General features: G+C 40.4%; 2 protein-coding genes across 2 annotated transcripts in view; both read right to left on the reverse strand.

Moving 5' to 3' along the window:
* Window positions 1–26624, reverse strand: part of LOC131681298 (uncharacterized) — a 42181-nt gene extending 15557 nt beyond the window's left edge. Inside the window, exons 1-5 of the mRNA XM_058962029.1 lie at window positions 26397–26624; window positions 26174–26344; window positions 25440–26113; window positions 24621–25383; window positions 23890–24409 (exon numbers count right to left, since the gene is read on the reverse strand). Of these exons, the coding sequence (XP_058818012.1) occupies window positions 23890–24409; window positions 24621–25383; window positions 25440–26113; window positions 26174–26344; window positions 26397–26444 (2176 nt within the window). The 5' untranslated portion in view covers window positions 26445–26624. The remainder of the gene's footprint in view (window positions 1–23889; window positions 24410–24620; window positions 25384–25439; window positions 26114–26173; window positions 26345–26396) is intronic.
* On the reverse strand, window positions 11106–13612 carry LOC131681299 (tubulin beta chain-like). The gene is made up of 2 exons (XM_058962030.1): window positions 12151–13612; window positions 11106–12091 (listed from the first exon to the last, which is right to left on the reverse strand). The coding sequence occupies exons 1-2, from the start codon at window positions 12584–12586 to the stop codon at window positions 11190–11192; spliced, it is 1338 nt and encodes a 445-aa protein (XP_058818013.1). The 5' UTR covers window positions 12587–13612; the 3' UTR covers window positions 11106–11189.
* Window positions 26625–26881: the final 257 nt, after the last annotated feature.

A 26881-nucleotide genomic window follows, 5' to 3' on the forward strand; every position in this document is an offset into this window, starting at 1 on the left:
GGGCAACGAAAACTCTAATCGGGTGCCCAAAATATCGCACTACCATTCAAGTCAAAAGATAGTACAAATATATGGCAAACACTGCTCTAACCAATGGTTTCAAATGGGTTAAGAGCTAATTGTAATAGGGCGAAAAGAGGCTCATGACCCTATACATATTTGAAAACTATGTATATATTTAAACAGTTGAATTGCTTCATGCAACGCTTAACTATACACTCAAGTTTTTTTTTACGCGGTTTTTTTTTGCGCGGTATTTTTTTACGCGGCTTTTTTTTACGCGGATTTTGAAATTTACGCGGTTTTCATTTACGCGGATTTTGAAATTTACGCGGTTTTCATTTACGCGGTTTTTGAAATTTACGCGGTTTTCATTTACGCGGTTTTTGAAATTTACGCGGTTTTCATTTACGCGGATTTTGAAATTTACGCGGTATCGATCAATGAGGTTCCCTTTATCGCGGATTCTTAAATTTAAGTGGTCTTCATTTACGCGGATTTTGAAATTTACGCGGTTTTCATTTACGCGGATTTTGAAATTTACGCGGTTTTCATTTACGCGGATTTTGAAATTTACGCGGTTTTCATTTACGCGGATTTTGAAATTTACGCGGTTTTCATTTACGCGGATTTTGAAATTTACGCGGTTTTCATTTACGCGGTTTTCATTTACGCGGTTTTCATTTACGCGGCTCGTATCCCCCGCGTAAAAAAAAACCTGAGTGTACATTCATTTCAAAAACAAAAATATACATCAGAAATAAGCTTTGCATACGCATCAAACCCATATAACAAAACCTCATAGCAACTAATCATTACCTCCTCACAAGGCGTGTGAGGACATCACAAAACTCCTCTTGAATCATCATGAGGTGTAGCCCACTCTCCTCCACGGAGCAAATATCTCATGCGTAATAAAATATTTATCTACATCATTTCGTTGAGCAAGAGAGGAACTCTCTCATTTTTCGGGTCCTCACACACAACGGTAGAGATGCTCCCGTTGCATCATTCTTTTCTACCTCATCCTGAGGGAGGGATATTAGCCCTCATTGTGTGTTGAAGTGTTTATAACAAGTCTGCAGTTAGTATCGTTCTGCGTAACAAACCAATACTAATTCTGGTCGTAAGACAATTTGCTTCCCCGCTTGCGTTACAAACAAGGAAGTAATTTGACTTTGGATTTAACAAGGTGGAAAACCAACGAAGAACTCCAGGGTCTGGACACGAAGTAACACGATTTTCGACTGAGTGAAGTGGTACTTTCGACTGCTCGATTTCAACTTGATTTTATTATACAATTTTTTGGTTTATATACCTACTTTCCTAAGCTAGCTATTTACAAATAATCGATTTTTGAATCGATTTCATTTAGATTTGTTTTGGTACAGAATGTTAACAATGAATATTGTTGTCAACTCTGCACAAATGTTTTATTATCCAAGCCACCGCGCGAAGTCAAATATCGATATAATTATCGTCTTCGAATGCGCTGTGACCGGCAGTGGCACCGAAAATGCCGATGAAGCATATATGACCCTTGCGTGAGCGCGCATTGACTCATCGTTGGGCGCACTTGAATGTAATTTGATTTTCCTTCTGCCTCTTTAGGTCAGAACGAACTGTTCTATGTTGCGGTGGTTTGTTTTGATTCTGCCGAACGGTTTTTTTTGTGCTCGCTGCGAACAGCTGTTTGTGATTTTGCGTCGGCGACATATTGCCCCCCGTAAGTCTATCCCACAGACCTTACGAAAAACTAGCCGACGCGCCGATGGTCATCTTGCTTGTCGAGATTTTCGATGCCTATCTGATTATAAAGGTTCATATAATATTTACTTTTGTTTATTTATGTTTTTGGAGCCTAGTTTAATATTTGATAAATGATAACGTTCCTATCTTTTAAGTTATTTTTAATATTTGTTTAAGTTATTAATGCACTTGCTTTAAATTTGTGTAACACTATTTGCAGCTGTTGTTCGTGGAATTATTCTCGGTGGTCGTCTTGGAAGTGGAGTTGGTCTGCTCGATGTTCTAATGGTGTAACGTCGACTGCCTTTCTTATAGTAAAGGGCGCTGATTATCGTGGCCACAACAAGTACTGATGATACCGCTGCTACTATGACCGGAACATGATGATTTATCGCCTTTGTTTCAGGATCGTTGTGATAGGATGAATGGGTTGCAGCTATCGGATCAAGTTCTGTTGTTTCCCAAGTGTCTTCTGACGCATTGAAATTGTCGTTTTTCCATTGAGGTATTTGATCGTGGCGTTTGAAGTATATTTTTTGTTGCTTTGAAGTTCCGCCGATGCTAGCGTACGTTACGCTGTGCTTGGTTCGTATTTCACAACCAGGATCTAATTTTACAACCGCTATGTTGTATGAGGTGAAATTCAATTCCTTATTGCAGAGTATCGTGATTGTATAAAAGTCCCGCATTTGGTACGGGTTTGATGGTCATACTGGACGTTGTATTTAAAGATAGTACTGCTGCTGTAGTGACGAGCATTTTTGCCCACATGTTTGGCCTAGCTCGAATAGTTTTCTTTTTCGGTTTGGTTGGATGAGCGGCTTTGTGCTTTTCTGCTAGTTGTTTTACTAGCTCTATGTCGATTTTTTGTCGCTTACCCCAATCTGTCATATTTGCCTTTGCATTTGAGCTACTATTTTGCGGGAAGACGTCTTTTCGTTTTGGTGATATTTCCTGTATGTGACCGGTGAATACCGTATCTGCCTTTACGTTTAATTTGGCCAATTTTACAGTTGGCCTAACTAATTTAGAGTTTTCAGTGCGAACGACCGCAGACCTTGTTTGGCCATCCTGCGCCTTCCTTACTTCGGTTATAATTCCTTTATGAAACTTCCCTTTCCGTTGTTCGTCTGGAAAAACAACGACATCATCAGGCTGGAGTGGTTCTGTGTTCTGTTTCCATTTTTTCTCGTTTGTTCAGTTTAGGAAGGTATTCTGTACTCCACCGATCCCAAAATTTAGTAGTTGCCATTTGAGCCTTTTTCCAGTGTTCTCTTGTTGCCTCGGCTCGCGACGTGTCGTCGAGTGAAGGATACGTTCCTCCTGCGCATCCAATCAAAAAATGATTTGGTGTCAGAGGTTCATCATCGTTGGAGCTTAATGGTATATGTGTCAACGGGCGACTGTTCAGGAGATGCTCTATCTCGATTAGAGCATTCCTAAGTACGCTCTCCTTGGGTTTTGATACTGGCCATAGCTTTTCGTTTAGTAATTTTTTAACCTCTTGTATCATACGTTCCCATGCTCCTCCAAAGTGTGGAGCTGATGGTGGAATAAAATTCCATTTTATTCCTTCGATCGCTGTTCTGATTTATAATTCCTTCATCTGATTACTTGCGCCAACCATATTGGTGCCGTTATCGCTGTACATTTCACAGACCTTGCCGCGCCTGTTTTGTAAGTTTTTTATGCAGATGAGAAGCGCGTCTGTACTTAAGTCGTCTGCTAGTTCCAGGTGTATAGCTCGAGTAGCCATACAGGTGAAGAGTGCACCCCAGCGTTTTTCACATCTTCTTCCTACAGTAACTTCCATTGGTCCAAAGAAGTCTATACCGGTGTGTGTAAATGGTTTTAAATTTGGAGTGGTGCGGCAGCTTGGCAATGTGCCCATTTTTGGAGGGTGAGGGCTTGCCTTCTTGTTTCTGCAGAGTTGACATCTTGCATTCACTCTTTTTACTGCCGCCCTAATCTTGATTATCCAGAAATGCTGTCGTATTTGAGCTATAACTGCTTCCGTTTCACGGTGTAGAAATTTCTCGTGGTATTGTTTTATGATCAAATTCGTTATATGTCCCTTGTTTGGTAATAGTACTGGAGTCATGTTTTGTATTCGTCCGCTGATTCGGATGAGACGGTTTTCATCTAATGCAAGCTCGTGATCTGCTACAGAGCTGTTCTGGTAAATACCTTCGCCGTTGATCAGAGCCACTAGCTCGGATGGAAAAGCTTCTTGCTGTGCTTGTTGTAACAATAGGATTTCTGCTCGCTTATAATGATCAGAAGTAATTGTCTCATCATATCTGGAGTTTGATACTTTCGTCCTCAATTTTTCCATGTATTTGAGCCAGTAACAAACTACCTTCTTTAGTCGTCCCCAATCCGAGCACCAAGTTGTGTGCATAATAATGTTCGCAGGTTGTATTTCTTGAACGCTGCAAACCCTTTTTTCTTCTGAAGTTTCAATGACTGCACCTTTCTCCTTTGGCCATGATTCCACTTTTGTATTTAGGTACGTCGCTCCTGTATACCATATAGATTCCGTAGGTTGGATGTTCCGTGTTGCTTCGTCTGCCGGATTCATTCCTGATGGTACCCACCTCCATTGGGAGATCGTTGTGTCGTCGAGTATTTCGCTTACTCGGTTGGCTACAAATGTTTTATACCTGCGATGGTCACTTCGTATCCAGGAGAGTACAGTGGTGCTATCTGTCCACATGGTTACGTTTGTAATATTCAATCGAAGTTCCTTTAAAACGGTTGTTTTCAATCGTGTGCCTAACACCGCGGCTTGAAGTTCTAGCCTTGGAATTGACATGGCTTTATTTGGTGCAACTCTCGTTTTTGCTGCTATTAGGCTTACGTCGTATCCATGTAAGGTTTCTGCTCGTATATATGCTGCCGCGGCGAACGCTGATTCTGATGCATCAACAAAGATATGCAATTCCAATGATTTTGCGTCCGGTATGTTGGGAGAGAAACACCTAGAAATTCTCAGATGTGATATTGTGGATAGTCTATTTGTCCAAATCGTCCAATCTTCCATTAATTTCGTAGATATTTTCTCATCCCAGTCTATACCTTCTTTCCAGGCTTGTTGCATTAGTAATTTACCTCCAATCGTAATATGCGCTATTAATCCAAGAGGGTCGAAGATTCTGGCAATTGTTGAGAGGACTTCTCTTTTGGTCGGTATGGCGTTGGACTTGAAGTCTGCTATTCTATACTCAATTGTGTCTTGCGTCGTGTCCCAGTATACTCCGAGGACTTTCTCTGATGTTGCAGTTTTTTCAATAAATTCCTTTTGGGTGGATTGTCTCGCGACGTTGCGTTCAGGTAGGACGTCCAGCATGTCGGCATCGTTCGAAATGATGTTTCTTAGTATGAAGTGTGCAGCTTCATGAATTTTTATAACTCCGAACGTAACTGCACTGGCTTCCTCCGCTGTCGAGAAACTGTCCAGATAATCGTCAACATAGTGTTGTTTTATAATGGCGTTCGCTGCCACCGGATCGCAATCTCGGTAGTTCTCTGCGTTTGCATTCTTTACTGCTTGGGCACATGCAGGTGAGCAGGTTGCTCCAAACGTCATTACCTGCATTACGTAGTGTCCCATGGTATTTGAAGCCTTACCGTCCCTCCATAAGAATCGTTGAGCCTCCTGGTCCTCTTTGCGTATTTTAATTTGTGAGAACATCTCTTGGATGTCTCCTGCTACTGCGCACTTTCCTTCTCGAAATCTCAGTAAAATTCCAAAGAGCGATGTCAAGTTATCGGGACCAGAGAGTAATTCAGTGTTGAGCGATAATCCTTGTACCTTGGCAGCTGCGTCAAATACAAGTCGCGGTTTTAAAGGTGTTTTATTAGGGTTTACGACAGCGAAATGAGGCAAATAGTATGTTTTATCGGTTGTTAGTGTTATCTCGTTTGCTGTTAATTTTCGTGCGTATCCCTTTTCAACGTATTCCTTAATTTTGTCCGTGTACCATTGGGCAAACTCAGGGTTTTTCCTCATCTTAGTCTCAGTGTATTCTAACCTCTTTAATGCTCCCTTGAAGCTTTCTGATTTTGGCATTATGGGCCTGGCTTGTTTCCATAAAAGGCCAATTTCGTATTGACTCCCGTCATACTTCATTGTTTCTTTTATCAATTTTTCAGATCGTCTATCCTCCTCGCTCTGTTGGTTAGTGGTGCTAACCTTAACGCCAAACTCTTCCGTTGAGAAGTATTTCCTCATTTCTTCTCGTAGTGAGTCTTGCTCCTCTACTACACAGGAATATATTTCTCCTTGATGTCGGGAGTTGGTCCTTCCGTAAATGACCCATCCTATTGGTGTTTTAGCGGCAACTGGACCGACTTTGCTTGCTCTCTGTTTTGTTGCTGTTAATAGTCGGGGATGATCAAGTCCAATAAGTAATGTCGGCTCAGCATTCTCGTATCCTTGAATAGGAAGGTTTTTAAGATGGTTGTAGTTTTCATGAAGATCCTTGTAGTCAAGCGTCTGTCGTGGTAAGGATAATTTTTTTACTGTACGTACACTTTCCATTTGGTATCGAATTTTGTTGTCGCCTGATATTTTGAAACATACGCTTTGGCTTTCGTTATCTTCGTGTACGGAGTCATTTGTCCATTTTATGCATAATGGTGATACTGGCCCTTGCAAACCTAAATCTTTGGCCAAGTCGTCGAGAATTAGACTGTTCGATGAGCCGTGATCCAAAAATGCGAAGGTTTCTAATTGTCTTCCTTGCGCATAAAGTGTAACCGGCAGTATTTGGTAGTAGACCTTATTTCTTTTGGTAGCGTGTATGTTAGTGCGTACAGCTTCATCTTCTTGTTCCTTCGAGGTGGACGATGTTGGAGCTTGCGCATCTATTTCTTTCACTTCCTTCTTATCTTGGTTCTTCTTGTTGTCTTTTGAATGTCCTGAAGGTTCCTTGATTTTTTGTTTTGTTTCCTCCTTTTGGGAGGCTCTTTTTTCATCATTTGTTTTTGGTCTGACGTGAAGAAATGTGTGATGATGTGCTGTACATCCTTCTGTTCTGCAGTTTGGCCTCATTTGACAGTTTCTAAAGGAGTGTCCTTGGCGTAAACAGTTAAAGCACATGCGTTTCTCTAGTGCCAGTTCTCGTCTTTTTTCCACACTCATCTTTTTAAAGACCGGGCATGCTACTATCCAGTGTTGTTGACTACAACAGGAACATTTGGCTTGGGATCTGGATGTTGTTTCAGCGTGCATATTGACTCTTGATTGGCGCTCATTTTTCGGGTTTTCCTTCTCAGATTGACACACCTTTTGTGCAATAAGAAGTGTTGCCCTTTGCTGTTGCGGTTTCAAAAACTCGTGTAATTCCTTTAGTGTGAGTTTTTGCCGTGGTCGTCCTTCTTGCGGAATCATTGCTTCTGCTTCCTTGTCCGCCCATTGTTCTCTTAAGTTCAGTGGTAAGCGGCAAACAAGTTCAGCCATCTGCAACGGATTAGTTAAATAATCCTCGCACTGTATCATGGACATGTTGGACACCAAATTTCCGAGAGTCACTACGAAGTCCACCATGCTTTGAGGGTATTCCATGCGTGGGTTCCGTAACTTTGCCAAATCCTTCCATAGTTCGTTGTATATAGCCAACGGTTGTCCGTAAATACTATCCAGAGTTTCTACTACATGTTTCTCGTTTCCTGGATCCATCAGCAAGGCACTTACGTGTACCTTTGCTGCCTTGCCTAGACTTGCCATAAGTCTGTTTATATTGTCGGTATCGCTGAATTGACCTTCTCGTTTGCTTTGTTCGTAAAGCCGTTTGAAATTTGGCCAATCCTTGTAATTTCCGTTGAAAACTGGGAGGGGTGTTGCTGTTTGCCTCCTCAGTAAGTTTGTAATTTCATCCGGCAATTTGATTGTCGGAGCCATTTGTTGTCCCGCTTCGGGGTCCATTTTTACTTGGTGCATTTTGGTTGCCATCTCAATCATGGCTTTTTGAAATGCCTCATCACGCAATTTTTGGCTTTCCATTTGTGCCTCAAATTGGCGTCTTAGCAACTCTACAGTGTCTGCTGGTCCGCGTTCCTTGGACACACTCCTGGTAGTCTTCTTCTTTTGATCCTCCAGCTCCTTTCTTAGTTGCTGGAGCTCCATTATTTCCTCTTTGCACTTTGGGCAGTGCCAGAGGTCCTTAGTGGAGGGTCTTTTCTCAAGTTTGGTGCAGGTCATGTGGAACCAGTTCCAACACTTTGAGCACTCGACCATCCATTCGTCCGCGCTGTCCTTATCCTTGCACAGGCGGCAATTCCCATTCGGGTTGTGCGCGTATCCTCCAGATGCCATCCTTTAGATCCGCTTTCTCTTTCGGCTTGTTTTAGGTTCACTAGTGATATATCGCACGGTGTGATATATATTGTGATATCTTATTCAAGCACTGTTTGTTTTCACCGAATCCGCTATTGGCTACGGATACGCCTTATTAGCGATTTTGTAAGTGACGCGTATTGCAATGCGTATTACTGTCCGTTATAAGCTACGGACACGCTGTGTTTCTAGCGTTTTTCCACCACAGTTTGTAGGTGTTCGCTTAATGTTTTATGCCTTTTTCCACTACCGTAGCTTGGTCAGTGTAGGACTTAGTAGTTTTTCTTTACTTCGTGCCTTCTGTGGCGAGAATTGTGAGGATAAATCCTCTCTGGAGCCACCATATATCGTTCCGCCGAACGATCTTTCGCCGCAGAAGGGGGTGCTGGGTCTAGTTAGAAGCGTCCTGCGGTACAAGCCACTTCTAATTCTAGACTAAGTATAGTTTGTGGCACCTGCGTTACAAATACCACACGCTATAGCTTAATAAGCCGGGAATTCCTCGTCCAGTTAGTATCGTTCTGCGTAACAAACCAATACTAATTCTGGTCGTAAGACAATTTGCTTCCCCGCTTGCGTTACAAACAAGGAAGTAATTTGACTTTGGATTTAACAAGGTGGAAAACCAACGAAGAACTCCAGGGTCTGGACACGAAGTAAAGGATTTTCGACTGAGTGAAGTGGTACTTTCGACTGCTCGATTTCAACTTGATTTTATTATACAATTTTTTGGTTTATATATCTACTTTCCTAAGCTAGCTATTTACAAATAATCGATTTTTGAATCGATTTTATTTAGATTTGTTTTGGTACAGAATGTTAACAATGAATATTGTTGTCAACTCTGCACAAATGTTTTATTATCCAAGCCACCGCGCGAAGTCAAATATCGATATAATTATCGTCTTCGAATGCGCTGTGACCGGCAGTGGCACCGAAAATGCCGATGAAGCATATATGAGCCTTGCGTGAGCGCGCATTGACTCATCGTTGGGCGCACTTGAATGTAATTTGATTTTCCTTCTGCCTCTTTAGGTCAGAACGAACTGTTCTATGTTGCGGTGGTTTGTTTTGATTCTGCCGAACGGTTTTTTTTTGTGCTCGCTGCGAACAGCTGTTTGTGATTTTGCGTCGGCGACACAATGGATTTAAAGTAGTGTTCTTCATTTTTTATGATATTGCTGACATAGGTGAACAGTAACGGAAAATCTATCATGAAAACGGGATCATAGTTATAAGAAAGGTTCAATGACACTGTATGGAAAAATGCATTCAATATTTTACGACTTTTGGCATCAAAAATGAGCTCAGCACCTCAAAATTAGCTTAAATTGTGCTTTTCAGCCAAATTAGGTAACATTTGAGGTTTTGTCCGACTTTTGTTTGAAGACCCGCCACTGTGCGGCGTAAGTAATATTTATCCACATAAAGTTTGCTCGAACCGAATGTCCGCCTGGTTCGACTCGAATAGACCACACCGACCCGAAAGGGTTGCTTATCATTTCTGAGAGCCGGTGTGCTTGGTTGAGTTTAATAATCATAAGTAAAACTCCTGAATAATTAACTATCTCTTGGGTGCCAGTCCTGCACTCCTTTCCTGAACTAGCCTCATACTCACGATCAAAAGAGTCGACAACTAGTAGGATCCACATGTCCCCCACCCAAGCGAATTGATCAACTTGCAAGTAGGAGCACATATCTACCAACCAGCCAAGAAGACTTCCGAATCAACGAGAATGGACCATGCCAGTCGAAGGCCACAGGCCCAGCGCCATCTCGTACAGTGTCATTGTCATTTCTCAGCCCACCCCCTGGCAGACGTTCATCTGCCCATCTAGACTCTGTCAAGATGAGAACCTACAAAGCCTAACTGTTCGTATGTGCTAGTCCGTATAGATTTTGGTTTGCTGAAACGAAACAAGAAAAGCAAAATAATTGTGATTAGTATCGTAGTTATAATAAATAAGTAAACGATTTCTCATCTGTTGTTTGTTCCCTTGTTCGTAGTCCTCCTTCCTGTTCCTGATCTGTTTGGGCCACTGGCTTTCCGTTTCCTTGGCCGTCACGCTCGAGCCGCACGTATTGTAGCAAGAGAAACAAATGAAAAGACAAAAAAATGAAAATAAATGGACGTCTGCTATCTGTGCCTAAATTGATGTTGCTTTTCAGTTTTGCACGACCCAGGGGGAACTTGGCCTTGATCCCAATGCTCTGTCGCAGATGTTACGTGATATTCGTTATGGAATATTCTTTGTTTGGGGGCCATTCATAAACAATGTTGTTCGTTCATACGTCTAAATCCGCTGATACGTCTAAAATTTATCTTTAGTTTTTATCTCGTTACGTGACGCTCTTCCACTATTGTCAATATTCGATATCATTTATGAATGGTCCCCTGGTGATATATTTAGAGCAGACAATCCAATGAAAAATAGGATTGACAGGATTTTAGTGCGCTCTTGGCGCCTTGTGTCACATCTTCATGTTTGTTATACATACTAAGAATACCAAAGCATGTGATGTTATGACCGGAAGATTAGAGAAGCAACTCTGCCCCTTTCCCCCCACGAAGCTGACCAATAAAACGACACGCAAAGACCCCCACTGCAAGCTGTGCCCACAGACACTACCATTAAGCTGTTGAACAAATGTTTGCAAACACAGCCCACAGAAAAGGCCAATCCACCAGCCTGCCTCGCCAATGGGCACACGCTGTTGGCTGACTGTTGGTTTGGGCTGATGCGGAGTATGAAAAAACACAAAACATAAAAAAGGCCCATAAGCCCTCTCGATCTCCTCGATGCACCACTATCGAGGCAATAACCAACTTAAAGCAGTGGTCGGGTGCTGCTTAATAATGTTTGCAATACCGTCCAATCCGCCAACCTAGGGGAGGGTGGTTCTTTCGATGTCATCGTTTCTTTTCAAAATCAAGATTTGCACTCAATTGTAAGTTGCACGATTTGATGATTTAAATTGACCAAATACTGCATACCCAATTGAAATAAGAACGCTATTTGAAAGTAACCAAATTCTATTTAAGCGCGTAACAATTATTTTCAACTCATATTACAAGAAAAAACGGACAATTTCAACCATTTCACTCGTCACCACCTTCTTCTTCCTCGTCAAACTCTCCTTCTTCGTCAGCCGTTGCCTCCTGATACTGCTGATACTCTGAAACCAAATCATTCATGTTGCTTTCCGCTTCCGTGAACTCCATCTCATCCATTCCCTCGCCGGTGTACCAGTGCAGGAAAGCCTTCCTTCGAAACATTGCTGTAAACTGTTCGGCGATTCGCTTGAAAATCTCCTGAATCGCCGTCGAGTTACCGATGAATGTCGATGACATCTTCAGTCCACGTGGCGGAATGTCACATACCGCCGTTTTAACGTTGTTTGGAATCCACTCTACAAAGTAGCTACTGTTTTTGCTTTGAACGTTTAGCATTTGTTCGTCGACTTCCTTCATCGACATGCGACCGCGGAAAATCGCTGCAACTGTGAGATAACGTCCGTGTCGTGGATCACATGCCGCCATCATGTTCTTTGCGTCGAACATCTGCTGAGTTAGCTCGGGGACGGTGAGAGCTCGATACTGTTGGGACCCTCGAGATGTCAGTGGCGCGAATCCAGTCATGAAGAAATGTAATCGGGGAAAGGGAACCATGTTTACGGCCAGTTTCCGAAGATCAGCGTTTAGCTGCCCGGGGAAGCGAAGGCACGTGGTAACGCCGGACATGGTAGCTGAAACCAAATGGTTCAAATCTCCGTATGTTGGTGTGGTCAGCTTCAGCGTTCGAAAGCAGATATCGTACAAGGCTTCGTTGTCAATGCAGTATGATTCGTCTGTATTTTCTACCAGCTGGTGCACGCTGAGGGTAGCGTTGTACGGCTCAACAACCGTGTCGGAAACTTTGGGTGAAGGAACAACCGAAAATGTGTTCATGATGCGGTCTGGGTACTCCTCTCGAATCTTCGAGATCAGAAGCGTTCCCATTCCTACAAATACAATACTAAAATAAAAAGTTGAAAAATCAAACAGAAAAAATACTGTTTACCAGAACCAGTGCCACCACCCAGCGAGTGTGTAAGTTGGAATCCCTGAAGGCAATCGCAACCTTCAGATTCCTTACGGACCACATCTAGTACCGAGTCCACTAGCTCAGCGCCTTCTGTATAGTGTCCCTTGGCCCAGTTGTTTCCTGCTCCAGACTGTCCAAAAACGAAATTATCCGGTCGAAACAGTTGCCCGAATGGGCCAGCCCTTACGGAATCCATAGTGCCCGGTTCTAGGTCAACCAGTACAGCACGAGGAACATACTTTCCGCCGGTTGCCTCGTTGTAGTATACGTTAATCCGTTCCAGTTGTAAATCACTATCCCCGCAATAGGCACCGGTGGCATCTATACCATGTTCGTCGGATATTACTTCCCAAAATTTTGCTCCAATCTGATTGCCGCACTGGCCGGCTTGAATGTGAACTATTTCACGCATCTTCTAACCTTCCGATCTTCAGACTTCCGGCGAAAATTTCGCTGCTCGTTCAGTTCCTACTGGGAGGAGAAAAGTACAACCGTGTCCGCGTTGGTCGGTGGTGAAAATCAATGTGAAAATTTTCAATTTTCTATCGGCAGTCAAGGATACAATTTTATTTCATGACACACTGCGATTGAGTGCGGTTTTTTTGCGCCACATGGAACGTTGCATTGTTGGAAAAATAAACAAGTGTAGTGTAGGTGTATGAATTACTGAATTACTCCGCCATGTATATGAGTATACTAGCCTAGGTTGATTGCTTCACGTTGGAACTGGCTAAATTTTTTGCTAAACAATTATATTTATATTAACAGTTTGAAGGATATATACCAGGTTGATTGAACGAATCACTAATAACATATTGGTTCACCAATAATCCAAATTGTACAGTTGCTTGGCTTGGAAGAAACATACCAGCTGTCGACATATTTGATATTGTATTTTTTAGAGAGCATAATTTATTAAACCATTTATAATAACAGTGCGTGTTGGAGCCCAAGCGGTTCTGAGCAATTCCGTGTTTTCAAGGAAAGAATATGCCATTTCGAGGTGCACTGAAAATGAATAAGGTTGCCTTGGAGCGTGCGGACGAAACTATTTTTCTCGCATGTCATATGGCGATTACAACGAACTTGAATGTAATAAAAATACATTAAAATAATATCTAGACTTTTCATCGACTGGGAGTGTTCTCTGTAGATACATTGTGGGTGCATCGCATTAGCATTTCAGCGAAGTATACATATAGTTGATAGTTGTGCGGTACGCTGCACAAGTTATTTGAGCCGTTCTCAAGCCCGGTCTTGACATTGCCAGTGCTGTCCTACTAAACTTGATTTTTTTAGAGTTAGCGCTTTCCAGGGTGTCGACACATTCCTGCAAATGAAATTCCTTGATTTTCCAGGTTTTTCCAGCCTTTTTATAAATTTTTTTTAAGAGTGTTGAGCAAACCAATCAAATTCACATCATATTATTTGAGCTTACAACATGTACACGGTAAACTGGATATACCTAGAAAATTGGTAGTGGCGTAGTACCCACAAAAGGGGTACAAATTACCTGCTAATAGGTTCCAATCCCTATAATATTTACCTATTTCTAGGTAATATCCGCTCAGATTTGATTACCAATTACCTAATTTTATGGCGATTTCGCTTGAACCTGAAACTGAGTCAGGTTCTAACCCCAACCGCTGTCAGTTCATACATTTTGACAGCAGTTGGGGTTAGGAACTGACTCAGTTTCGCCTCAAACAAAAACCACATTAGGTGGTTTCAAGTTACCTACTGGTGAGTATGTGCAGTTTTGTGGAATTTAGGTACTATTTACTTAGGCATCCAGAAAAGTGCACGAACTTAGAAGTGGGTATATTCACTCTACCTAAACTAGGTGATTACGAATCAATTATAAATACCTTGTACATGAAAAAGAATAAATATTATAGAGATTTCCAACTATTAGTGGGTAAATCGTACCTTCTGTTTGGGTACAGCGCTAGTACCAATTCTCTAGGTACATCCAGTTTACTGTGTAGGGAATTTTTAGCTGGTTTTTAAACATAACTTTTTGCAGTGGAAGTATCTTCCATTTCAATTAAACCACACGGTAAAAAAAACTTTACCCATTTTATGTATTCAAATTGCCCATTTTCGAAAATTATTCGAGCTGTCAAAAAAATGGGTATTTTTTGGTTTCTAACAATGAGTACTTTTTATCCATTTCACAACTACTCGATGAGGTAATGTCAATGGGTATATTGATCCTGATAATGGGTGAAAAATCCTTAAGCATTACTTCAAGCGAGTTAACCTGCAAACTAAGGATCGTAGTGGAACCTGCAAATTATCGCCCTGCATTGGAGTCCGTGGCGGAAACGGAACATTTCGGCAATGCTCCGAAAACGTCTGTTTAGACTACTGAGGATGTTAAAAATATGCGCCAGTTCGGCATTTTTACAGCAGCCAAAAGATCCAGCCATCAAAAATATAACCAGTTGGCGGTTTTATTATGTTAAGTAGTTTTAGAATAGGATTTCTATCTAGATTCCTATTCTTTTATGAGGGAACAATAATGTGAAATCAATGTTATTTTATGTTTTTTTTTTAATACAGAAAAAAATCTATTGACAATATTTTTTCATTCTGGCGTGAATTTCATGAATGGGTATTTTTTAAGCATTTTGTTGTAACAGTTCTGCGAAAAATAATGGGTGAAACATACCCAGGTTGACGTACAAGGTCTGTACTCATTTATGGGTACAAACGCTTTACCCATTTAATGGGTTATTCCACTTTTATTGAAAATGAGTAGTTTTCTACGCATTAATGGGTACTTGATTTTATCAGTGCACTTTCGCTCTTTTAACCATCATGCACTTAAAATATTTCCAAATCTAAACAAGGTTTTTTCATTCCTCTAAATTACGAAATAAAAATATGTTTTTAAGATAACAATGCTGGCTTGTGACGAATCCTGGTTCAATGCATACTCTTGGGTCCGACATCGTGGTGTTTGTGGAAATAACCGACCAATCGACATAACACTCAAAAACTATGCTTGGCCTATTATAACGGCGATTTTAAATATAGTTTTAGCTGGGAGGGTGGTCGCATTTGCGATAATGCCGCCAGTGACTTATGCACTAGTAAGCTGTAAAAATGTCGGAGGAACACAATGGCATAAAAATTTTCAAAAGAAATATACACGAGTTGTGAGAACAACACAGTTTAATTTTTAAACTGGAAATATAGCATATTTGGCAACACTGTAACCAAAAATAACTATTTTTTCTAGATTTCCTGACTCATTTCCTTCAAAATGCATCCCCCAATTGTTTATAGACCAAATGAAACCAAAGATATGAATAAAAATTAAAAATTGATTATTTTTTTCTATGGAAAATTTTCCATGAACTATTATGACTGCCGCTAGAAGCATAACTGTCCCATGTGCTATGGGAATCCCTATACACATGGGACAATTATGCTTCTAGCGGCAGATGACACGTCATACAAATTTTGTCATCAATGCACGTCTATGACACGTGTGAGTGCGACTTTTGTTTACATTCATAGTAAAAACACAGAGAACAGACATCCATGATCGAACAAAAATATTTAAAAAACGTGTGTAAACATTTGAATTAATATGCGATAAACACTAGCGCCGCCACACCAACCTATCCCAACTATTCGTCAAATCCATTCCGGAACCGGTTCGAAATCCTGAATGGATTCAGTATGGAATCTTGCTCAAAGAAAACAACCGATTCCGACTCTATCAGTTGATGCATTTGAGCTGGGATTCATGCTGAAAGTCCGAACCGGTTCCGGATTAGTTTGACTGGGTAGAGGAATAACCGCTGTCAATTGTGTTGAACTCAGCCACAAAAAAACATAACGACAGTAGCGCACCTGGTTTGGATATTCCAACTACCTTCGAAACCGTTAGAAATTTTACACAAGTTGAATGCTGAAGATGGACGTCTGTTCTCTGTGGTAAAAACTCGCAACATAGTCAACCTATCTTCGTAATATTTGAGAGATTAATACAGAATAGATAGAAGCATCAATTGTCTTCTTTGGATTGTTTATACCATTAATAAGTTTCAAGATATTCAATCTCAAATTTTAAATTTCGTTTTTCTCGAAATGAGCAAAATGGCACTTGTCATAAGATGGCACAGCAGCGACGTTGTACAACAATTTTGTATCCAATTCTGTAGGATGTACAATTACTGAAAATAACGGAAATAATGTATTTTATGAAAGTAGTAATTGGTCGGTACAATTCGCTCAAGTAGCAAGCGTTGCTAGGACTGCCTCTTTTTCATCGAATGAGCTGCGACACGTATAAAAAGGGAACATAAGAAAAATTCGATAGTTTGTGTTCTGACGTTGTAAGCGTAGCAGCTGCTGCGTTTCATGTCAGCTCGCATTCTTCGGTGGTAGGTGATACATCTCATGACTGCCGCCAGGCGCTGCTGATAGCATTCCATATTAATGATGCACGGGAGTGCCAGTTTCATGCATACACAGAAGATACAATGATGACATACCGCAGAAAAAGCAAAAAACTCTTTCTTTTGGAGCTGAATAAATGGATTGGCGATGGGGTGGTTTGGTGAGAGAACCGAGTTCCCATGCTCTGTAAATGATATGTGGCGTTAGGTGCGTGTAATGATAAATGTACCACGGCACGCGTTTCAGCGTGCGCTGTGGTGTATACAATGAAGTTGTAACTAGCGTGTGCTCTTTGGTATGTTTTTCTATGGAAAGCGGTAGTGCGATTGCGATTAACGATTAGATAAGCACTGGTTGTTTCGTTGTGTAAAGGAAATGGTATTGGCTTATTGGATGCTGATATTATGATTACTTTTCAGGGTTACCATATGAGGATAAATATGGTCAATTATTTTAGGTTTTGATGCACGTGTACCGATATTTCGGTATTTCCATTAGAAATAATGGTTTTAATACAACCTATCAGAAGATAGTCAAAATTGTAGCATTTGTATTAACAGTCTAATGTGTATTCTACTTCACTCCGGTTATGTCTCTGACATTACCCATCCATCTTTTTCCAGTGAAATAAACAAGCATAAGTTTATAAAAATATGTTTATAATTGGCGGAGTTATGGCTTTTTCCCCGAAATCCTTTTTTATTTAAGAGGTTTGCAGTGATCACAATTGAAGACCAATAGATCAACTAAAATCTCAAAATTCAAAAAATTCCGTTAGGATATGAGTATTCCTCGTTCCTTAACGATTAGTTGAATAAATAATATTTATTTCCTGCATTTGGGAAAGTTTTTCCAAAAAAAAAATCACTGTTTTAAGCTCTAAAAATTGTACTAAAAAATTCTCATCTACAAACAAATGCATAAAAAAGGAATCGTTAAGGTACGAGAAAAATTAATTACGATCAATTGAATTTTTTTTAAGAAAATCGGTTGAGTGTTTTTTTTGCCATCGTGATCACGGAAAACCCATTTTTGGAAAAACGACATTTCGAGAAAATCGAGTTTGAAATTTCAAGTTACCGCTGCTCTTGGTAGACGTTGCGCGCTTGGAAACGCTGTAACTTTCGATCTTTTTGTAGGATCTCTATAAATATTTTGGAAAATATTCTCGAAGACTTGTACATTAAGATAAATAAAAAAATTCGAATTTTTGGTAAGCTATGTAACTCCTTAATAAAACGGGAGCGGGCCATTTGGCATAAATCCATTCGGTATAAGATCATGTGGCATAAAGAAGGTTTGGAATAACGGACATTTGGCATCAAGTGATCATCCTGCAGGTCATTTGGCATAATTTTGAGAAATGAGCATTCTGCAGGATATTAGACATAACGGATAACATTTGGCATAATTATTTTTAATTTCTGAAAAACGGTCATTTGGCATAATTTTGCTAAGTGATCTCACTAAAGGTCATTTGGAATAACAGACAAAATTGTAGTTTATCAGCGAATGACCCATAAGGATAAAGTTGCACTAAGCATTAATTATAATGTGTTCTTTTCCATTACCTAATATTGATTATATTTCGAGTGAAAGTATTTTATAACTTATTTTGCCTTCTTTTAAATATGGGCAGATCTTTTGAATTTCATTTTTGAAATTCTTGTGTTTGTTAATTTTTGCAATTATGGATTGTTTGTGTATGACTTACGTTACGTAGATTTTACAGGCTGTTGTTAATGTAGTGCACTAGAACTGCGATCCACCAGAACGTATGTTTTGTTTTGGTCATCATTAGGATCGCCAGTGAGTTTTAGTTTTCCAGACACCGTTTCAACAATTAAAAGTATACTTATTATTCTTCTTTATCTCATGAGCTGTTCGATCCAAACGATAGTTTACTTCATCATTTCAGGAAATTGCCAAGTTTTGTAAGCGATAATTGCTAGCCAAAAATATGAAACGAGCAGAAGTGCACATGACAGTCTCTCTGTGTTTACTTTGTATTTCATAAAACTTTCCAACGTTTTTTTTATTTTGATTATAGAGGTTTTGACCTTATGGTCATTCGCCTCGGGTTAGAGAAATCTCTTTTGGAAAAATCTCTAACCCTATGTGCGGGGATGCTGCCGAGTTATTGACGGAAGAAAGTAAACAAAGAGAGACTCACTTGCGCTTAGGCCCTTTTCGCAAGTTTATCTAGATTTATTGAATGAATTGACATATATTGAATCATCGTTTATTACACTGATTTAGCACTTGGGAATGTAGGGATTGAGAGGGGCAAGTAGGAGGGGAGAAAAGGATTTAAGAGAGTACCAGATAGAGAGAGAGAGAGAGAGAGAGAGAGAGAGAGAGAGAGAGAGAAATAAGATGGTAAGAGCCGTCTTGTGATTGATTGCGGATAGGACGTACGCCTTTTTATTATTTCCCGAAACGGCAAAATGGCATCCGTTCGAATCAAAAGACGCTACAGGAAGAACCCAGTATAATGCGGATTTGCCGCATAACCGAGTTCAAGGATCCGAAACGACGCAAAACCGCTAAGAAACCACCGGGCGAGGTGGCCGCCGTCCACTTGAAGCTTATTAACACGTGGCTTTGTTATTTATTATTTTGCAAAGAGTATAAAAAATCATTTTGGATCTTCTGCAATAGAACGGGTCAAAATTATGCCGAACGACCTTATTTCTCCCACAGTCTACAATTGTGTCTATTTCCCTGTTGTCATTGTCATTTCTCAGCCCACACCCTGGCAGACGTTCATCCGCCCATCTAGACTCTGTCAAGATGAGGACCTACAAAGCCTAACTGTTCGTATGTGCTAGTCCGTATAGCACACCAGTTTCTTCCACAAGCAGGCGCCGGCTGTTAACCAGTCCCACAAGTTTCAGATACATTACATAGAGGATAGTTGGAGACAGAAAATGAAGAGATAGTAAAGAGATTTTGGTTTGCATCGCCTTGGGGTCAACGTCATATTGGCAAATTTCGCATTGAATCCGCTTCTGTCTCTCCCTAATCTCCTTTTTGTCTGCTAGGTCCGAAGCAGATCAATCGACTTATAATTGAAACGGTAAACATACTAGCAGTATTAGCCCTTACTCGCGAATACTTTTCCTTCAACTGTGCTGTTTCTTCTCTATCTTATAACATAACTCGATTATCCCTGTTCTAGTCAATATACATATTCATTACATTATGGACCAGGCAAACCCTTAATTCTATATCAACATTTGAATAGGGCTAATAAGATTTGTAAACAAACTTTTGTTTTGCTGATTTCTCCTAATTTGTTATCATTTCAACACAGAAAACATTTGAAATTGATTCTACCAAGGATAAAGATGTTGATTCATGTGTATTTTTCATGAAATTTAACTCGGTAGCGGAATAATGAGCGAAATAAGTTTGTTTACAAAAGTCTCATTAGCCCTTTTGAAGAATTTCTATTGAATTTTTCTATTATTATTATCCTGGGTAGCTATACCAGTGAAGGTATTTTAGGATTTCGCAAAAGAATCTCTGCCAATAAAGAATCCATTTATATTTATCCACTATTAACCATAAAGTTTGCTCGAACCGAATGTCCGCCTGGTTCGACTCGAATAGACCACACCGACCCGAAAGGGTTGCTTATCATTTCTGAGAGCCGGTGTGCTTGGTCGAGTTTAGTAATCATAAGAACAAGTCCTGAATAATTAACTATCTCTTAGGTGCCAGTCCTGCACTCCTTTCCTGAACTAGCCTCATACTCACGATCAAAAGAGTCGACAACTAGTAGGATCCACATGTCCCCCACCCAAGCGAATTGATCAACTTGCAAGTAGGAGCACATATCTACCAACCAGCCAAGAAGACTTCCGAATCAATGAGAATGGACCATGCCAGTCGAAGGCTACAGGCCCAGCGCCACCTCGTACAGTGTCATTGTCATTTCTCAAGATGAGAACCTACAAAGCCTAACTGTTCGTATGTGCTAGTCCGTATAGATTTTGGTTTGCTGAAACGAAACAAGAAAAGCAAAACAATTGTGATTAGTATCGTAGCTATAATAAATAAATAAACAATTTCTCCTCTGTTGTCGGTTTCCCTGTTCGCAGTCCTCTCTCCTGTTCCTGATCTGTTTGGGCCACTGGCTTTCCGTTTCCTTGGCCGTCCCGCTCTCCCGCACACATCGTAGTATGAGAAACAAATGAAAAGACAAAACAAAACAAAATGAAAATAAATGGAAGTCTGCTATCTGTGCCTAAATTGATGTTGCTTCTCAGTTTTGCACGACCCAGGGGGGACTTGGCCTTGATCCCAATGCTCTGTCACCGATGTTACGTGATATTCGTTATGGAATATTCTTTGTTTGGGGGCCATTCATAAACAATGTTGTACGTTTTTTTATCCCTGATCCGCTGATACGTCTAAAATTCATTTTTAGTTTTTTTTTTATCTCGTTACGTGACGCTCTTCCCTATTGTCAATATCCAACATCATTTATGAATGATCCCCTGGTGATATATTTAGAGCAGACAATCCAATGAGAAATAGGATTGACAGGATTTTAGTGCGCTCTTGGCACCTTGTGTCACATCTTCATGTTTGTTATACATACTAAGTATACCAAAGCATGCGATGTGATGACCGGAAGATTAGAGAAGCAACTCCTCCCCTTCCCCCCCTACAATTGTGTCTATTTCCCTGTTGATAAAAAATGGAAATGACCTCCTCAGTTTTCAAAATTATTCCAAAGGCCCGTTATGCTAAATGACTTTAAGTCAAGACCCTAATTTATTTATTCAACTTCATCTTTGCGCCTCTCGTAATAAATCCAAAAAGTAATTGTTATTGTTATTTATCAATGTGCAATCGGGCTGTCTCAACAACCGTTTTCTGCAACCTATGTGCATTAACTGTACACCTACCGTCTCTTCGTTGCACTTGACAGTGTGTGCAGTGCTTTATGGGCACACCTACGACCGCGCACCCGACTTCCCATGAGTGTTTTGGCGGCTCAGAGGCTGTCCTTCCATGATGCTCAAGGATATATTACTCCTACACACATCCATGCATACATACGGGCTTACATTCATACATACGTACAAACTATTTGGCACAAGTTTAGAGCGTGTAACGTCGTGTCGTCTAGTCTGTCATCCTATGGAAAATCATCCTACCATCGCCTTGGGGTCAACGTCATATTGGCAAATTTCGCATTGAATCCGCTTCTGTCTCTTCCCAATCTCCTTTTTGTCTCCTAGGTCTGGAACGGATCAATCGATTATTAATTGAAACGGTAAACATACTAGCAGCATTTGTCCTTACTTGCGAATACTTTTCCTGCAACTTTCCTGTTTCATCTCTATTTTATAACATAATTCGATTATCCCTGTTCTAGTCAACATACGTATTCATTACATTATGGACCAGGCAAACCCTTAATTTTTCTATTATTATTATTATCCTGAGTAGCTATACCAGTGAAGGGATTTTAGGATCTCTGCCAATAACGGCGTAAGTAATATTTATCCACATAAAGTTTGCTCGAACCGAATGTCCGCCTGGTTCGACTCGAATAGACCACACCGACCCGAAAGGGTTGCTTATCATTTCTGAGAGCCGGTGCGCTTGGTCGAGTTTAATAATCATAAGAACAAGTCCTGAATAATTAACTATCTCTTAGGTGCCAGTCCTGCATTCCTTTCCTGAACTAGCCTCATAACCACGATCAAAAGAGTCGACAACTAGTATCTACCAACCAGCCAAGAGGACTTCCGAATCAATGAGAATGGACCATGCCAGTCGAAGGCCGCAGGCCCAGCGCCATCTCGTACATTTCCTGAAATTAAAATTTTTGTTGATTCTACTTACAGATTTCATTTCAATGGTAGTTTCATTCTCTCATGCTAAACTCTCTTGCCGCTGCTTTATCTCTTCCGGCATATCGACGCCGTCGGTCGACCGTCGCATAGAAAGGATCTCTACCGGATCCTCAATTTGCGTCGGAACTTGTATGTCAGACGCTCAAGGAGTTCTACTGGCTCGAATATCCACTATCTGAAGCGAAAAAGACATTATTTACCACATTAAATGTAAGTCCCTAATCTTAAAATCAACTACGACTGTCTGTCGTTTCTAGCGCAGAAACGGTAATGATGTGACCATCAAGAATACGTCAGACAACCTCAATTGACCCCCTTCGACACCAGTTTGGCATTACCAAGCCGTAACGCCGGTGGCGGCGTCAAAACTGCCGAATAGGAGTTGAGAACAGCTTGAAGCAACATCTGATGCTGGTCCAAATGTATGTGATATCCAAGACTGACTTGAATAGTTCCATCCAGCCTAGTTTGTATACCTTACTAGACTCAGACTCACTGTTCTCCATTCACTCACAAATCCCGCAAGTAATGAGCATGATAAATTAACTTTTGAAAAGGTCTTTAACCTTCCTGCAGTTGGGCTAGTGCACTGAGTGCACGCTGCTCTGAAAATCTAGCGAAATTGTCTTAGAGCACCAGCGGATGCTCGTTCAGTGAGCCATTCGCGCGACTTCCGGAGGGTTAAGTTTATACCATACTATGGATATCTCGAGTGTCAGTTCTGGTAAGTCTGTGGTTATTGAGAAAATATTCCAATTTATTCACTGAATTGAATTTTCAAATATTCAGAGCTGTCGAAATCGCGAAAGCCATCGGTCAAAGTTTTGTACAAAGCGGATGCCGTTTACTAAAACTTTGTAAAAATCAATCCCTGTAGTAAGAACGGGAAGGTAAAACCATTTCTTCCGCTTTTTAAAAGGCCTACTGTTCGTGCCTAATGCAAATGAAATTTAGTTTTCAATATTTTAAAGAAAAAAACGCTCATCTGCGTAGAACTATAAATCTAAAATAAATCAGTAAATAAAGTTTCTTAACTTAATATTTCCTTTACAAACTGGCTTCAAGCCAGATTTTCAAAATCGATGAAACATTTAGATGGTTTTCTTGAATTGTATAAATTACAAGCATAAGCGAGCTATGGGATTTGAATCTCATATACCAAGTAGTAACGTTTTGCAATTATTTGGAAGCATCCATAAGGATCAATCCAGTTGATTGGAGCCTTTTGTAGATTCACTATAAGCTAAGGAGGGTACATGACGTCAATATACAATCGCTGCAAACCTTTATCAGTTACAATTTAAACTTTAGATGGATTATACAATCGGGCGAATGACTATCTGGTTGAAATCCTCAATAAACAAATTACAAGTACAATTACTATATAATCACAATAAACAATCGTATTTCAACTACAACTTACCATACTGCTTGGAAAAAAGATAGTTTAGCAAATACTTTGCCATCTTTTCCAGGTCGACGGTCTCTACTGCGTAGCCGATATGCTGCCGCTCACCAACATCAACGTCGATGCCGCTCTGTGTCATCAGTAGCAAATCGCACAAAGTAGCGAACACGTGTACGCTTGTTTCGAGGGATTCGTCAAACTTGGTCAATTTTTTCAACATTAGACGCAGCAGTTCCAGTACACGCTTCTTCAATCGTTGACCGGTATAGTTGTACTGACTGGAACTGTCCAACAGCTCAACGACTGTACCATTGCTATACCCGTTGACTATGGTGTAGAATGCACATTTGTACAGTCGGTAAAAAATACTTGTTTGGTGATTATTCAGCTTCATCTTGTCTAACAGACGAATGTCATTGATGAGAATTTTCATAATGTTCGGCAGATGGATATCTAGATTTTGGTCTAGCTCAAGTAGCGCGGTTAGCTTAGTCTGAGCGGTCACATACTTTGATGTTATGGTATGGTCGCGGCCCTGTAGAAAAGAAATTTGTTAATTAGATTAAATCTTAAATATACAAATACAAATTGATTTATGTACACTAGGTTTGAATTTTACTATAGAATTTCCGTTTTAGCTATAACCATAGATTATTCCGAGTTAACAAAAAAACGAGATAAAATTATGCACGTATTGTTACAAATGAAAGGCCTTTTATAATAGACGGTAGCGAATCAGTACTCACAATATTCCGACTGGTGAATTTAGTCCTCGTTTCTACGAATTCACTCGCATATTGATTCAGAAGTTCAGACCACATTTGTTCCACGTCTATGATGATCCCCCAATAACTTCGAATCGCCGATAGATTTCGCAGCAATACATAAAAGCTGGAGGCACTGTACGCCACCGTGGAGAGCACAGCAAATAGAGCTTCATAATATTGTTCCACGTTTACGTTACATATCTGCAGAATACCATGGTAAGTCGACTGAGCCGGCTGTAATAGTGCAATGTAAGCCTCCTCATGTAGGATACATTTGCGAAGAGCTTGCGGATAATTGGCCAGGAAATCTTTCAACAGAATTCGCAGCCGTGCACGGTCTACGGTGGTACGCTCCGGTTGCTGTGCTTTCTCCAGGTCACGCATCATTAGCGCATGACATTGGTTTATGACATGCACGACGGAGATGACCATAAAAAGATTTTCGTTACGATTCAATTGTTCCTCAAGCAGATTAAAGACCATACTCCAATCGTCAAAAAATTCCAAATGCCACAGATCGGCTACCAGATCGTCCAACGACTTGGAAGTTTGTTCGTAGCGTTCGAACAGTTTGAGAATACCAAATAGAATAGAAACATTATTGTTTTCTTGGTCAGGGTGGCACAATGCGCTAACGTGGAAATCGATTGCGTATCCCCGTACAGTTTCGTCACTGTGAAACATGTATTGACGAACCTTTGTGCTGATATCGTCATTGAAAATAGGTCGACCACAGCTACGTCTGTTGAAAATAGATTAAACCACTTATTGACCTCATAAATACAACACTAAACTTACCTCTGAACGTACACAATAACCTCCAACGCCAACTTTTCGCTTGACTTGAAATCCAACATGTATTGTACGAATCGCTTTCCAGCAGTTTGCACAAAAAAGTCTGCAACCGCATCTACTACTTCCGGCGTTTGTATATCGGGATTAAGCAATTTTTTGAAACAGTTTGCCACCGTTGAAAACATCTTACAATGACGATGTTGTAGAAGCGTTGCTAGCACCTCTAGCAAGTTACCTGACAAAACGTGGATTGCTGGGTAAGTTTCCAGCAACTTGCAGAACCATTCAGAAATCATTGGTAGTGTTATTGCGTACCCGCAGCTTCCCTCAATATTTTTTCCTAACAATTTACTGACTTTGGATACGTAGCGCTCCCGTTTTTCTGCTTCCAGTATCTGCTCACGTTCGCCTTCGTGCTGAACTTTTCCCAATTCTTGGAGTACATAATCATGAACTACCGACAAGTTTACAAGAATAATTGTACTCAGGTAGCCCGCTACCATTTTACACTCGTCGTCATTCACCTCGCAGAAAGCTACCAACAGTCGAATGGTTTTGTTCAACCAGATATTGTTTTGCAGTAGCTCCTGGCGATCGTGAGCAATCATCATTTCGAACAGTTGAAATATACGCTTCAACATAGTAGGTTGGCTGAATATATTCAATTCGCGATAACTCTGTAAAATATAAAAAGTAGTTACATTGCCCGCAAACGTTTACGTCATTCGAAAACTTACAGATTTTACTATGTTTTTCCGCACAAAGTCGCGCATATTCCCAGCATTTTCTATTTCCTCTAGCTTTAAAATATATCCATATCCGGCAAAATCAACACAAAACTGGAGAATTTCTAAAGTGCCATCTTCAGTATCATCGCGATATCGATTCCGCCAGGCGCGATAAATTTCCTGTATAAAGAATTCGGTATAATTTTAGATAATTTATTTTTTGGTTTCTCACCTTCACGGACTGGTCGGCTTGTAACAAGGACAGTATGCCGCAAGCCATTGCTCCAAGTGTTGTGTACAATATTATTGACCTGAAAAATAGTTTTCACTACCCGATTCTCGTTAACACTAATAAAATCGCTAATTTATGAAACGTATGCTTCGATGTATACAAATTGTATAAAGCGTAACCGAAAAGATTTCCTTGCAATTACAAAATAATAATGAAAAATTATGTAAATGAAATTCAAGGCAATAAACCAAAGACAACTTTTAAATATAAAGACACGCGATGAGGAAAATAGTTGCTTCGTTTAACTGTCAAAACAGGCGGGCAAATTACGTTCACGTTTTACCACAGACAAACATACGTAACACGCATAGAAAAAAATGGTCGATTTAAATTATGAAAAAATGCACCATCGCACCGAGTGTGGCGCTAGTAAAGCGATTTTGACACATAGCCAAATACGTCACTTCGTTTCCGTACGCACTCGA

This window comes from Topomyia yanbarensis, chromosome 2, assembly GCF_030247195.1.
Source record: "Topomyia yanbarensis strain Yona2022 chromosome 2, ASM3024719v1, whole genome shotgun sequence".
NCBI lineage: Eukaryota > Metazoa > Arthropoda > Insecta > Diptera > Culicidae > Topomyia > Topomyia yanbarensis.

Coding starts and splice junctions, on each gene's coding strand:
- LOC131681299 (XM_058962030.1), bottom strand. CDS start 12,586: ATGCGTGAAATAGTTCACATTCAAGCCGGCCAGTGCGGCAATCAGATT. Junction 12,092..12,150: donor GGGTGGTGGCACTGGTTCTG/GTAAACAGTATT, acceptor TTGTATTTGTAG/GAATGGGAACGCTTCTGATC.